This window comes from Monopterus albus, unplaced genomic scaffold (genome assembly GCF_001952655.1).
Source record: "Monopterus albus unplaced genomic scaffold, M_albus_1.0 scaffold52.1, whole genome shotgun sequence".
NCBI lineage: Eukaryota > Metazoa > Chordata > Actinopteri > Synbranchiformes > Synbranchidae > Monopterus > Monopterus albus.
In genome coordinates this window covers 2,407,726-2,423,367 of record NW_018127932.1, presented here as the reverse complement: position 1 = coordinate 2,423,367, position 15,642 = coordinate 2,407,726, and the positions used below count along the sequence as shown (strand labels likewise).

At 39.6% G+C, this 15,642-nt stretch overlaps 1 protein-coding gene across 3 annotated transcripts; it reads left to right on the top strand.

Moving 5' to 3' along the window:
• The first annotated feature begins 1,941 nt into the window (after positions 1-1,941).
• On the top strand, positions 1,942-6,026 carry LOC109961131 (uncharacterized). Of its 3 annotated transcripts, none has more exons than XM_020601754.1 (8): positions 1,942-2,044; positions 2,411-2,604; positions 2,934-3,116; positions 3,247-3,416; positions 3,714-3,863; positions 4,204-4,245; positions 4,426-4,595; positions 4,679-6,026. In XM_020601754.1, exons 2-8 carry the CDS (start codon positions 2,419-2,421, stop codon positions 4,945-4,947), a joined length of 1,170 nt encoding a protein of 389 aa, XP_020457410.1. In that variant the 5' UTR covers positions 1,942-2,044; positions 2,411-2,418; the 3' UTR covers positions 4,948-6,026. The 3 variants fall into 3 exon arrangements, with proteins under 3 accessions (XP_020457410.1, XP_020457409.1, XP_020457412.1); XM_020601753.1 differs by having other exon boundaries at positions 2,375-2,604; XM_020601756.1 differs by lacking the exon at positions 4,204-4,245 and having other exon boundaries at positions 2,375-2,604.
• Positions 6,027-15,642: the final 9,616 nt, after the last annotated feature.

Sequence of the window (15,642 nt, the reverse complement as noted above, 5' to 3'; positions counted from 1 at the left end):
TCCTTTCTCCCACAATCACTTCCCTGCTCTCTTTTCTCACTTTCCTTTCATCTTCACTTCACTCTGTGATGGAAATGAGACCTTTAGAAAGAGACAGCAAAAAAAAATCAGAGCAAAAGAGTGAGAGCACCGGATTTTCACCACTTAAACATGCATCTGTGCCCATTTCTGGGTGCTGGTGGCTGTGTATGTGTGTGGTATGAGCACATTTAAATATTTACTGCTCTTAGAGGAGCGTGAAGTGCGTCAACAAGGTCAAGCTTCCATGGAGATCGAAAGTGAGCTCACCCAGCAAGCACAGCATCAAACTGAGAGAAGCTATTAAGAGCAACAAGAACAGCAGAACAGTCTGTGTATTGGCCCATGTGTTGTTTAAACATCGACATATAATTGCCAAATTAATGTGACACAAGTGATCACAGTGTTTCTTTAAATTATTTCTCATGTGCACCTATTCTAGGATAGGTTTGGTTTGGTTTCTTTGGCTGTCCTTCCTCTCCCTGTACTTCCTGCAGGTATCCCTGGCTCCAGAGCTCTGTGTTTCTGATGAGCAAACATCAGAGATAGTCCTTGCTTTTCTTCTTTTCTCTCTCCTTTATCCACTCACTCCAACCAGTCAAAGCAGAAGGCCTCCCACTAAGAATTAGGGTCTGTCTGAGGTTTTTTCCATTGAAAGGAGTTTTTCCTCCTCATTGTCGCCAAGTGCTTGCTCAAGGAGGATTTGTTGGGTTTTCCTTATAACAATCTAGGGTCTAGACCTGATTATGGAAAGTGCCCCGAGACAATTGTTGTTGTGAACTGAATTAAGCTCTGGCAGCAGTGATAATGTGCTGAATTGCACAATACCAGGGCCCTCTGTGGGTAACAGAGGCTTCCTCTCCACAAATACATGCAGTGTCATATAACATGAATAATTTTGTTTACCTCAGTTATTGAACTTTGGTGGTTAATGGGTGTTTTAACCCCTTTGCGGGCAGTGCAACTTGTTGTAAACATCAAAACATGAACTATACGGATAGTGTCCACATACAGTATATTAGGCTGTCCATTCTTTGGTGCTGGTCGGAGTGTGTTCACTGTTTTTTGTTTTGTTTTTTGTTTTTTAGCTTAAAACAGCTTCCTGCTGCATTTGGAAACAGGGCTGATGAGAGAGACTGAAACAAAACACCAGAGGAGTTGGCTATAAAAACTAAAACACTTAAAGATGAAAAGCTCTTCAAGGCTGCAGTCTCTGCAATTTTGCAACTAACTCATTTCACATTACAAATAGTTAATGCTTTGTTTATGATTAAAGTAGATAATAATAAAGCATAATTCTCCATTGGTACAGTTAGTGCTAGTCTGAATATAAAGCTCATTTTGCATAAATGCTGTCTGACAGTGTCATAACATTGTTCCACTAGACATCAACATTAACCTGAACTATATTCCACAGCAATACGTGAGGCATTTCATTTAGCTACAGTACTTATACACATATAACTTTAAAGCCTGTCACTGCACAAGCCTTTGGTCCACTTAACAGAGAACATCTCTCAGACTACAAAATCCCAAATCCCTATTTTATCATGTAAAAACATTAACATTACACCACCACCAGGGCTGCTGTTCAATTTAGCTAAATAAAAAAGCTGAAAGCCCTTGGCCTATTTGTTCAATATGTGACACAGCCATAAAGAGATTGTAATGATTACTTAAATTCCCAAGGACCTATGTCCTCGTGCAGGGAGCGGAGGATTAGTCGGATTTAAGCATTGACTTAAAGGAAATAAGAAATAGTGCAAAATGGCTGTTCTCCGAGGTTTTAATTATCCAGGTGTCAAAACCTTCTTAGATAAAGATCATCTGGTTAAAACTAGAGCAGGCTAGAGCCCATGGCCTTGATGGCATGATAAACTCCTCCCAGCATGCATAGCAGTTGCACTTCCTGGTCATCACAGCTAGAGGGAGGTCTAAATTTACTGCTGGCTTCCATTCTACTGCTGTGTTGTCTTGGGTAAACTCTTGGCTGCAGCAGATGGTGGACAGAAGAGGAAGAGGGGAGGTGAGGACACAAAAGAAGCCGGCTGGCTAAAACACAACTTGTTTCAGTAAGAGAGATTAGATGTGACTAGAATGCTGCTGGGATGTTAGTGAGAAATGTTAGGGTAGTATTTTGGAGGAGTGTGGAAAATGTTACATCTTGCTGACATGAATCAAATGGATATATGTTGTGTTCTGAATTGTGTAGGCTCTAAAAACATTCACAGCTTGTGTTAAAACCCTCATAGTGTATCATATTATACAGTATACATTATCTATATTATGGGTATTAGCACCAGCTATTCATTGCTGAATTTTCCTTCTTTTCTCTTGCCCTAATATGCTGCTATAGATTAGAGGTATTGACACTACACATACATAAACACAGGTATCATCATGGGTCAACTGTTGTCATCAGAAGAAGAGCTTTCTCAAATGAAGGATGCAGTTGGTTCCCTCCTCTACAATACCATGTTGGAAGCTGGTGCCGTACCTGACCTCGGAGTTGTCCACCCTCTTCTCTTAGCCAGTCATGATGAGAGCTTTGACTCCCGGGACCACCTCCAGGAACAGCTGCAACAGGTTCATGAGATTCAAAAGAAAGTATGACAGTAAAAATGATAGTGTTGCATTTATCAAAACAATCTTGAGAGGGTAAACTACTCATTGATTTCACCTTTAACTCAGTTCAGTCATGAAGTGCAGCTGGAGATGAACAGGTGTGAAAAAAAGCTGTTGCCTTGAGCACCACTCAGTATTAGAAATGTGCTCTTGCTAGGGGTTGCAAAGAAGGATCAAGGATGACTAAATGCTCCTAAAGGGGAGCAAAGTAACATGTTTATTTTATTGAGGCCAGTTGTAACAAACAGTCCACTGGAGTTCTCTAAAAGCACGCTGTGAATCTCACCCAGTTGCAGAGGGGCATTGGGAACAGGGCACCCACCTACCTGAAGGATCTGATTGGCCGACTTACGACTTTCTCAGATGAGCCACGCTTAGCTGGCCTGGTGGGATTAGTGGTTACTATGGTGATGGACATAGCTTACACATCATCAGGGGTGAAAGGAAAATCAGCGGGGTCATCATCATGCCAGGTAAAGCTTCTGATAGATTTAGTGTAGTTATGAATTCCCACATCCAAAAATTGTTGTAAAAAGTGACTAAAGTACAATTTTGAGACTTTATTTTTGTTTTGTTTTTTATTTATTTATTTTTTACCTCCAGCAAAGAGTCTGGGAGCTCCAGGAGGTGATGGAGGAGTACCTGAAGCGCTGTAGGATCAACCTGAGCAATAAAAGCAGGCTGATCCAGGACTGTGTCAGACTTGAGGCCCAGCTCAGCCTCACGCTCACCCAGCTGAAGACCTGCCTGCTGGTGGGAGACTGTGACTCCAGGTGAGAGAACACAGTACTGAAGTTGAGGATGATATCATACAGTGCAGCAGCATACACGGGAGTGGAAGATTTGTCACATCAGGTAAAATTCCACACAGCAGAGAGTAAATAAAGTAAAATACAATACAGAGTACAGGAGAGTAAAGTAGAATACATTTAGACAGATTAAAGTACTGTAAAGCACAAACAGAGCAGAGTAGAAATGGCTGCATGGAGATGAGTAGCCCACTGCTGCAGTGGTTTAAAAACAGCTGTCACGAGGAGTTTATTTTGTTCTGACACTGTCTGTTGCTCCAGGTCTGTGAGACACTGGGCCAGTGCAGCAGCATTTCACACCCAGATGTTGATGCATCTAGCTGTTCTTGACGGTCACGTTGAGCCCCTGGCTGCAAGAACAGCACTGGAGCAATACAAGGAGGACCTTATACAGATCATACCATCTTACAGGTAATACAGTACAAGCAGTAACTGGTACATGAATCCACAATGCACACAGTGTTTGGTGGAAATGGAGTTTGTACTGTAGGCGGGTAACGTCTGAAGTCATGTGAAAGGCACACACCAGTCCCAGTACAAACACTGAAAACACACAGCGCTTCAGAAGAAGCGGGAGTCTTATAAAGCTTACTGACAGCAGAAACCACACACACACACACACACAGTATCCTGAGACGAGCCCTGCAGCCTGCTCCAAATATGACTAAAAAAACAATGAAAATCTTCATCAGATTGTCAGAAAAGTCTCACTATAAAATTTTCAGCTTATGCTTTGACTCGTTGTTTACAGGAAAACTATGATTACCTGCAATCATGACACAATAAATATCATGTGAGTAAAATGGGAAAAGCATGAAAGCCAAGACTTAACAGTTTTTTAATCAAAGAGTTTTATAAGTTAATACATTCACAAAGGAAATTTTGAATCCAGTGCTAAACTAATTAGCTGGCAGATTTTTTTTGTTGTTGTTGTTATTTCTTTGTTTATCCTAATTCTTTCTCATCGTTTTAGGTATTATAAATCTAACACAGTGTGTGTTGTGAAATGTCGAGGGGGTCTTTCGGCATCATATGACTCCAGTGAAGTGCCAGAGGTGGGAGCCATGACAGGACTCATTGTAACAGACAGAGAGACGGGAAAAGGTGTGACCATCCCTCTCTCCAACTTGGAGACTGAGATAGGTACTGTAGACCTTTTTTTTTAAGTAAACAAGAAAACAAATTCAGTCAAGCTGCATTGAACTGAACTAAGCTGAACCTAACAGGGAGAAGAAGGGTTTCTGATGATACCTCTCCAACTGTGTCCTCTTCCATCAACCTGGACCTGATCACCTCAGATCAATATGCCCAGGCATATCTGGACCATCTGTTCTCTGGTAAGGGACCTGTGGCAGAACTGGAGAACTACTTTACCAAGGCTAGCGACTATATGAGAACATTAGGAACAGAACCAGGATGCACAAACAAGACACATGAGCTAGAGCAAAGTGATGGAGCGCACCTTAAAGACCTTGCAGAGGGAACAGATGCATAATAAAGAGTGGACACGGGCAAAGATGATAAACAGGATGAAACAGAGAGGAGAGAAAGCTAAGAAGAGAGAGAGGAATGCAATCAAAGAGATGAAAGTTTGAAACTGAGCATTGTAGAGCCAGAGTCAGAGCAAAGTCTCAATCACAGTTTTCACAATGCAACGAGTACATAAAAGCAACAACTGGACAGCAGCCATATCACAAGATGTCAGTTCTTTACAGAAGAGAAGAAAAAGCTAAACTCAGAGCAGCAGATTGTCTGCAGTGCTGTATAGTACATGACAAAAGTGACAGCTTAGGCCAATTCTAAACTTTAGGTTTGGTGATTTCTCTTCAGACAACTTTAAGGACATAGTTTCACTGCTTGTATATTTGCTCCATTATTGATACCATTATTGTATGATTATGAGTAAAATTAAATCTCAGGAGCAAAGTAGATTCACACAACAATCAGGTAATCATCTATGCAGTACTTTTATAGGTATAAGTTGTTATCAAAGAGGAATTTCTCACAAAAGCTCGAGTTAAATATTTAGAAAATTCATGGGAAATAAATTCCATGTTCTAAGGTCTTAATAAGATATTTAAATTGAGTATTGATCAGACCTGCAGCCAACAGAGCAGAAACGTCTCAGACCAGATGTTAAACCAGATCTTCAGCTAAATCATCCATTGCACACCTTGTACATACAGTACAGGCTAATACCACTGATAAAATCAGTCAGAAACTGATAATCATGTGGTCGGCATGTACTGGCAGTATCTAACAGAAATGACAACACCACCTCTGCCATGGTTTGAATACCAAATGTGATGATCCTACAGCCAATCACGAGACAAATGTCCAGTGTGGAGGAAATGTCATCCGACTCTGCACTCACCAGTGCCTGTGACAGATTGTGTGCAAATCAGATTCATTTTCCAGAGAAATTCCTTTTGAAACCTTAAGTTCATATTTGTATAAGGCTGACATCATGTACTGTATGTGTCTGATGATTTGAGTTACAAGGTTTGTCATCACACACCACTGATTGCTGTCAGGCCTGCTTTAGTGTCATTGTAGCTTGTAATTGCAAACTTCATCTTGAACTAAAGTTGAATATCTGTTAATGTGTGTCAGTTGACTGTCTTTGGAAGGAGATGGATAATAAATAGCACCTTAATGAGCTGTCTTTTTGGCTTTTTAGAAAACGCAGCACTGTTTTTTTGTTTTTTTTCTACATTTAATGTCATCAAGGTAACTTTGGGTGGTAGAAAAATAGACTCTAATCACATGGCTGTGACATCTGTTTTTTGGTACCAAAGTCATGATGAAAGGTCACAACACTACAATTTGTTGGCCATCTGCACAAGACCATTTTCCCTATGTATGTGAAGGGAAATGCATGCTCCAAAAAGGGAGACTTTGAGTGATGTTCACATGAAAGATGGCACTTTTTGTTAAGTGCCTCTCACTTGGAAAGGTTGAAGAGATGCTTTCTCTCTCAGTATTATGGTGCGTGATGCAGCAGGTGGGCGAGCAGCACAGGAAGAAGCTCTTATGTGGCCTATCTGGCAGCACTGTGTGAATGTGAGGGAAAAAGTGTGTGTGGATTTCAGTGTGTGGGTGTGTTGGTGCAAGTGTGTGAGGAAGAGTTGGAGAGTGTGTGCCAGTGTATGTCTAAACTGGAGAAAGAGAAAGACGCGGAGATGTGGATAATCAAGGCGTGCAAAATATTGTGTGTCTGTGTGAATTAAAAATGTGAGATTGATTATGCAGGTATGTGTGTGTGTGTGCATAAAAAGGAAGGTGTGTGAATCACTTATGAGTGAGGGAGTTATGAGTTAATAGAGATAATAGAGATGGCAGTGCAGACAGAAAGAGGGAGAGTGGCACAAGTGGCTCCAATTACTGGCCACTGATTGGTGCTATTCCTCTCTCACTCTTTTATTCTCCTCCTCCCTCTCTCCTTTTTCCTTTACTCTCACTGGATATCAGATATCATTCATTGGAATGTACAGTCAATACAGAAAGTGTTCAGACCCTTTCAAGTTTTCTACATTTTATTATGTTTCAGACTCATTTGGATTGAGTGGATTCAGTTCACTTTTTTCCTCATCTTTCTACACAATGTTAGGAATTGTTAGATTTCGACCTTTCCTTTCTGCGGCTCTTTTTGGTTAAGTGTTAGGCACTTGGCCTTAATTGGTTAAGTTTAGGCAAAAAGTCTAGAATGTGTTAAAGTGGTTGAGAATAACAAAGTTTTGGGTGTTGCGCTCAACAATTACGTTTTGAATTTCAGAAACACTCCATCAGTAGTGTGCCGCAGGTTCATCAGGTTATGGTTAGGTGTTAGGCAAGTAGTGGTTATGGTTAAGGTTAAGAAAAGTCTACAGGAAATGAATGTAAGTCAATGTAAAGCCCCCAAAAGGAATTAAAACATACCGTGTGTGTGTGTGTCTATGCTTGTATGCCGCGGTTGCTTGTTGTGAGGTGTCGCCAAGGCAACAGAAAATCGCCACAGTAACTCGGCATCATCACACCACCCACAAGCCTCTCAGCAGAGAACAGTTTCTGACACAGAGTAACCTACTGTCGAGAGAGAGTGTGTGTGTGTGTGTATGTGTACTGAATGTGTTTGTGTTGGGAGACATGGTAGTGTGTAAACTCAGTTGTGTTTTGATGTTATGTGTGTGTGGGAGTCTGCAAGTCAAAGAGAGGAGGACTTGGTCATCAACTTCTGCCAAGATAAATGGTGGAAGACGAGCAAGTGAGACAAGAAACTGAGAGAAATTGGAAGAACAGTAAAGGTACAAGTAAAAAAGACACAAGGAAGGAGACAGGAAGACAGGTGAAAAGAGAAAAGAGTAAGGAGTGAGTGAAGGTGGGGCGACAGGCTGAGGTAAGGAGAGAACGGGGAGAACAAAGACAGATGTGCTTTGACATGAGGAAGAGAGTGTAAAAAAACCAGAAAGGATGCTAGAAGCTTAAAACCTGAAAACTTGGCTTCAAGCCTTGTATGCAGGTATTTCTCTGTTATACTGATATTCATTACTAAAGCAAAAATCAAAGTGAACAAAATCTGCTTAGTTTTTATTTATCAAAGACACTGTGTTTTGATCATGTTTGATTCACAGTGACCAAACAAGCCACCGACTGTCAAATGGTGCTAAAACAAGCACAGAGGAAAAACAGGAACCCATCACTCATAGTGAGAAGCTGACTGACAACGTATGTTTTCAGGGCTATTACCACTGCACTGATAGATCTTTTTTGGCCCCTTAGGGACAATGGAGTAAACTAAAAACCCATCTGAAACATCATCATCCTTCTAAGGCTTTTATAGTTAAAGTATTAACAAACAATTGGCTATTTACACGTCCAGCTCTGCAGAGATCAGAGGGTCTGCAAAGGTCTGAATCCATGGAGGTCCATCACTATGAGGGTGGTATTTTACAATTTTATCCATCATCATTATATGCTTTGGCAGCTGAGACAGACTTGTGTGTTAAAGCATCATATCAGTGGTTTTGCATGTTTTAGCCCATTAACTCCAAATTGCATACACTTTACATATTTACATATCTTAGATTGATTTCTTACCTTCAAGGCAACCTTTTGATTCAATTCATTCCACTAAAGAAAAATTCACTTTCACTGACTTGGAACTTTCTTGAAATAGATAATCAATCACAACAATTTATTTATTTATTTTTAATCAAATTACTGTCAGCAGTGAACAGGGACTATTGGTGTGTTCATGGACACTTGAAACCTGCGATTTGGTTGTGGAAGCTGCAAGAATCTAAGTGGCTATATACAGTGTATTATGCACATAAACAACATTAATTATGTATTTAATTACATTAAATTATTTTAAGGCATACATTTCACTCCATCAAAACTAAAATAAACCAATTATTTCTTATGTACACACTTATTTTTATTCACACACATCCACACATTGAATACTCCTACTTGTTTCTTCATAATCAGATGCTTTTAAATAATCAGGAAAAACACTTATAGTCATTATCTGAGACAAAGAACTCACACAATGGATGTAGGGCTGGGTTCATGCTCTGGTATTTACCTGACATTTAATTTCAGTCTGTTCTGTGTATTTGAAACACCTGCTCAAAAAATGGCTCCACACACACACACACACACGTTTTTAAACACTACCTACATCATTAGGTTTTTGCTTCGTTATATTATGTCTGCTTTTACCTCTGCAAAGCGTAAGGTGCCAGACTGACTTGATTGACAGGCTGAAAGTAGTGGAATAAAGTACTTTCACATACTCTCTCTCTTTCTCCCTCTGTGTGTGTGTGTGGTGCGCGTGGTTTGTTTTTTTATACTTGCACCAAAAACCAGGAGCACACTATCGCTGTGGGAATTCACATCTCTTGTGGGAACCGGATGCCAAAGTAAAGTTTTGAATTTAACAAAAACCTGTGGTTTAAGGTTAGAATATAAGTTTCAGGGTTGATTAAAGTTTGTGTAAGTCTCCTGGAAATGGGTGCAAGTCTATGTAGGGATCCGTTTAGTGAAAGAACAAGGTTGTGTGTGTGTACTGTTTCTATCTAAACCTCCCGTTAAAAAGTACTAACGCCCCTGGCCTACTCAGACATCCAGGCGTCATCCTCTTCTCTTTTTTCAACAAGCTTGACATTTATACCACATAAATACCATTTGTTTTACTTGGTTTTATTCCATCTACATTCAGCCTGCTTACATTTTTGTTTCATCTCTCCTGTTTTTCAAGAAACTGGATTTTTTTCCCCTATGTTTGGCCATTTGAATTTTGTCATAACACCAAATCAAAATTACATCTGAAATAGGTCCCTGCTCGGTGTCTGACAGTATATTTCTGCTAAAAAGTCTATGCACAAGTCTGGCAGCTATTATTATTCCAGTGCTGACCAAGCTGTCATCCTCAACTTCTGAGATGGGACAGAAACATGTCTGACTTAGAGATAGAAATAAAGGTCAAAGAATAAAGGAATGCATGTCTGCTGGTATGCAGGCTAAATTAATGTCTAGAGAGTAATGTTAATTTAACACATTGAAACAAAGATTTTCCTTGTTATACTGTACAGTAGATATAGATCAAGCACCCCGTGCACTTGAAGCCCTCTGGAATGTAACTAAAAACTTTCTTTTAGTTATGTTTGTGAAGGTACCAGTGTGAGAATGTCATAAACAGACAAGCATGGAGGCCAAAATAATTTAAAAATTGCTCACACAAGGAAACGCTTTCCATCTCTAAGTTACTGTAGATCACCATGTTTCCAGACTTGGCTGTCTTGTAAACAAGGCGAAGCACATCCTGGGACCACAGGAGCTGAACACAGGGATGAAAGTGATGCTGCTCCTCTTATCTAACTCCAGGGAAGACAGCATATTCCCAAAATATCCCTGTGTTCCTTTATAGGCTGTGCACACCCAGACAGGTTTTTGTGGTTATTCTGGCTGAATTGAGCTACTGTATGTTGGAATGTAAGTGGGGACGTCCAACATAAAGTGTCGATTAGAATGATGATGGCCTGTCCCACCCTAACATTATGCCCACAACAAGAAGATGCACAAATTCAGCTATTTAATTACTGAATTGTTTTTTTTTTTCATAAAACCAAACAAAAGCATGATATTTCTTTCTGTGTAATTGTTTTTGCTAGCTACAATAAGAGTCAATAGTACTGTCAAAAAGTGACAAATGGTTAGCCAATGTATCACAGTGTTATCACTGTTCAAAATCTTTGAAGGGCAACTTCTGAGGTTGCACAGAAACTATAATTAATATGTTCTATAGTGATATTATGTCAACAACAGGATGTACCATAATCGCCAAATGTTTGCCAACAAAAATACCCCAGCTCTTGTGTAACACCTTTCGACATCTTGTCACTGAACCTTTGTCTAGTCTAGGCTGTAGGCTTAGGTTGAGGACTGACAGCTAAAACAAAGAAGGCTCGTCCTGTTATTTCTCACTAAGTATAGTTTGACAACCAACGTAGACTTTGACAGTTTCTGCTTTATTCAGTATTCAGGAACAACCATGCACACACATATACTGACATAAACTCACACTTATTTCCCAGCATTCTAACCTGCGAGCAGAGGTCGTCCAGACAAGTACAGTACCTGTCTAGAAATCAAATGGAACAGTACAATGAGATGCTAGACAGACACAGAAGTGGGAAGGTGATGAATAGAGTCAAGGCAAATACCTGAACACAAGAAACACCAACATAAAACACGTTACTCTTTTGCTGCTTCACTCACACAAACAATGAACACCACAAAAATAGATCTAAACAAATTCTTTAAATTGGTTTATAATACATTAAAAAAAACTTCCCCAAACAGGAAGAGAATTTAATTGCAGACAGTCCAGATGTGCACACAGAGAATGGGCACAATCTATCACAGTGGCAGCGAAGGACGAGACGAACCAAACACAACTCATCCATCAGTCAGATGGTACATGATGACCAATCGTGAGACTTTCTTTTCATATGCACACAATTTGAATTATCTGTAAAAGCTTTTGTAGATTGTTCTTTTGATAGTCAACTCCAAAACCAGTTCAAGCTACACAGCACAGTAAACCTGCTCAGAACTAAGGCAGTGTGTTTGTTGAAACTGAGAACTTTGTTCTGGTCAATTTACCTGAATCTGCTACGTTATAGCAGATTTAATTAGCCCATTAGTCAGACATTTAATTCTCTCCAACGTTCTATCCTTTGGTACTGTAGGTTAAAATAAGCTTTTCTTTTACCACAAATTAGTAATTTATCTCTTGTTAATTTTCTCTGACAAAGAAAGGCCGGTGAATACATGTATTAAAGGGAAAAGCATCAGAAAGGCATTCATTATTTTTTCATAGGATGACATGAAAACAAACAGAATTAATCAGCACTGACAAAGCCATCGCTTACAACTCTAACACAATGACAGAACAATGGTGATGGCAGTTAATGAGATGTCAGCCATTCAGACAAATGTCATTTTCATCATCGACAGTCTGAACGTATAAAACATAATGGATGTTTGCTTGTATGGAAGGCTGAGTATGAGATAGAAGGTGGGAGGGAGGCGAGACAAGAGCCGGTTGCAATTCCCATTTGCACTAATGAAAATTTGCATAATAATTCAGCTTTCATATTACAGCTTTGCATTACAGAATGGCTATGACACACACACACACACACATTAGAAAGGCATTGGACTCGCAGGGTCTCTGAAACAGGGTATCCCAAACTTTATTTTATTGGTTTTATCAGAAGTACCTTGTACCATGGAGAGCAGTCACAGTTAGTGGCAACACACATACAACATTTTTCTCCTATCAGTTGGTGCTCAGCAAAAATGAATTAAAATAAAAGTCTGAGGATAGTGCACACAGGACAGCGGAAAACAAAAATTACTTCATTAATACCGACATTGTTGTGGTTATTGTTCAATTTTAAAAACACCCTAAATCATACTGACAAACAAATTCCCCCAGCTACACCCCGTGAGAGCGAAGAGAAGGAAAACAAAAAGATGGACGGGGAGAAATAAGAGTTTGAAGGTGGAGGTGGATTAAAGAAAGAAAGGAGAAAGAGAATTTAGCAACCATGAGAAACAGTTACAGAGACAGACTGTTCAGAGCGAGACTCAAATACAGACACGTGATCCATCGTGAGATGGGTGTGTAACTGCAGATTGAAATACATGTAAGAAAACAGGCGAGTACAAGATGCTGCCGAGTCAGTGGGATAAGCAGCCGGACGTGTCAGACAGACACAAAGACAAACAGAGAAAGTGACAGTCTGAGTCTGAATCAAGCAGTAAAAAGACAAAAGCCCGTCTGAAACGCCCCTCTGATGAAAAAATAACAGCAGAGCGAGAGAGTGGGAGAGAGAGGGGGGATAGCAAGAAAAGAGACCAGTATAATGAAACAGAGAAGAAGAAAGAAACAAGACAGAGACAAACAAGCAAAATACAACTTCTCCAAAAAGGCAATATATGTCATTCTTGAGTGTAATGAGTGTTTAAATAAATATGTAGAATTATTCTCTAAGGTTAGTGTGATGGCCATTTAGTCCACCTCACTTATAACACTATACAGTATATACACAATATTATTCTTCTTTCTTTAATGACAAAATAACCTTTAGATGTACATAGAGTATTCCACCCCTTGTGTCAGAGAACACAGCCACCGGTATTAGAAGTAGCAAGCACTTTGTTTGTGTACAAATAACCCATGCAACTCCAGTATACGTGATTTAAGATATATAGAACTCCTTTAAGATCTCATCTCGCATTCAATAACAGCAGATATTGCCTTTTTAACAAACAATAATTAATTAATGTGCAAGTTTCTCCAAAACGTCGCCTTCGTTTAAATTAAAAACATAGTGCTGTCAGCTCTACGTACATTAAAAAATGTATCTGAACATAAACAGAAAACCTGAATCTATACAACATTCAAACCATTTTTGTCAACACCAGAGGAATGGGATACACTTCTCTATAACTATATACAGACATGTTATCATTCATGCACAGTGTTAACAAGTAGCACATTGACATTCCCAAATATGGAAAACATGGTGTAGGGGGACAGAGGGGAAAAGGGATTTGGGAAAAGACAAAACAAAAGCATTTGCTGCCAGGTTTGATTACTTTGGCAGCAAAGCAACAGATAAAGAGAGGGAGGAGACACAGACCGACACCAGAACAACACACATGCTGGGCAGGAGAAGTCCGCTTCAGTCTCACTGGCCCAGAAATCAACATATGGCTGTAACTTCGTCACCCCCACCCCGTTTTATGTTCATCTTCATCCTCCTTGTCTTTCTTCTCCTTCTTTCTCTTTTTATCATCGTCCTTTTTACACTGTACTTGTTTATGGTTACTTTAAGAGCAGAGAGAAGCTCAGGCAGTTTTTTTCCAACAATACATTAGTCACTGTAGCAACATCTCGGTGTGACTTTGCTCAGCTTGTACCAGCAGCGCTGTTCATCCTTCCTTTCATTCGTTTGTCTGTTTGGTGTTGCATTTGTTTATTCTTCAGTCTGTTAGACAGTCAGTTAAGAAGTGAACAAGGCAAAGAAAACACAGCATCAGTCTTTACATTAGAAGCAACATTGTTAATGGTTCACAACTGATTTAACACCACTGTATTTTTTCACATCAGGTACAACATTATTATTGTGTACATCAGAGTCAAAAAACAAAATCTCAGTTGCTGTTTACATTAGAAGCAATGAAACAACATAGAAGCTGCTTCACAAAAGCAAAACCAACCAGTGCAATGCTTTCCCTTCTTTTAAAACACTGCTGCTTCTTCAAACCTCACCAAAGAAGAATAAAAACAAAAACTATCGTAATCTAAAGCTTGTTTTTCTACTCCTTGATTGCTTTTTGTGTTATATTTACAGCGGTGGCCTGGCTAACCTTGACCCTTCAATCCTCAAAAGTCCAAATCAAGGCAGAAAGCTAAATTCAAGTGCATTTGCGATTCTTTGCCTAGTTAAGTTGCTTTAGAATAGAAAGAACCTGGCTGCGTTCTTATAGCCATGGCAGGTAAAGTGGGCAGGTTTGCTAGTCACAGCTGTGTTGAACTTCCCAACCTCAGTCCAAAAGTCAAGGCAGATCCATTGAGAGGTGGTGCAACAAGGCCAGTGTAGCAAAAGAGCTAACCTCGTATTAATGAAAAATGTTAGCTTGTGAAAAAATACGTGCCGCAAATTAATTTGCTGCAAATAATCACTGCAAGCCTTTCATTCCTGCAAAGGTTTACACCGAGAAATTAGACAGTAGGCAGATTTTAAGTAAACCCAACATGATTTAGTAATTTCATCTCTGTTGAATTTACTCAAAAGGTGATATAAACAGCTTTCAAAATTATTTTCTTTAGTATACTTTTCTACAGTGTACAATCCTTCAGCTTCATGTCAGTGAAGAGACAAGAGCATACATGTTTAAATAGTAAGACTCTGCTAAGATTTAAAACAACACCTCTTTTCAGAGTGGTAATGAAATATGTATATATATTTGGTGTTCTTAGAAAGATCCGTTGGTTATAAAACCCTTTAAAGGTTGGACTGCAAATATTAAGTTGCTAATAGAAAGATTTCCCTTTGGCAAAACAGGGGTAAACTGCCACTCCAAGGCCTTCACACTAGAACAGCTGCTATCACACTGAGCCACACACTGTGCAGAGTTTGGCAAATGCAAGTAATGCAACATTAATACTTCACTTTGGCTGTCGAAATGTAATTCAAATTTAAGTTTAGTATTTAAATTAAAAGTGTATGCAAAGTCGTTCCAAAAGAATTTAGCTTTGGTGCAACAGACAAAAAGTCTGTCACACTAGAGCATTCATCCGAGTTTGGACAGAGTCCTGGTGACCGACCTCGGTGCAGCATCACTTACTGACATTATCAGTCAGTCATCCTGAAGGTTCTCTGCTACAGGTGCATCGTTCTGTAAACCAGAATTGTACAAAAAATCTAGAACGCTTGTGTGGTTATGCTCAGGATACTCTGCATTTGCTAAACTCATTCAACATTGGGCTCTGCTCAGCTCTACTGTCTCACAGGGGGTGGAAGCTGTCTGTGCAAGACCGTTGCCAGGTTTTAATGGATTACATCAAGGCCAGACCACTTACTTTACACATGGCATTTAAAAGACTACTTATTATATTACACATCATTTA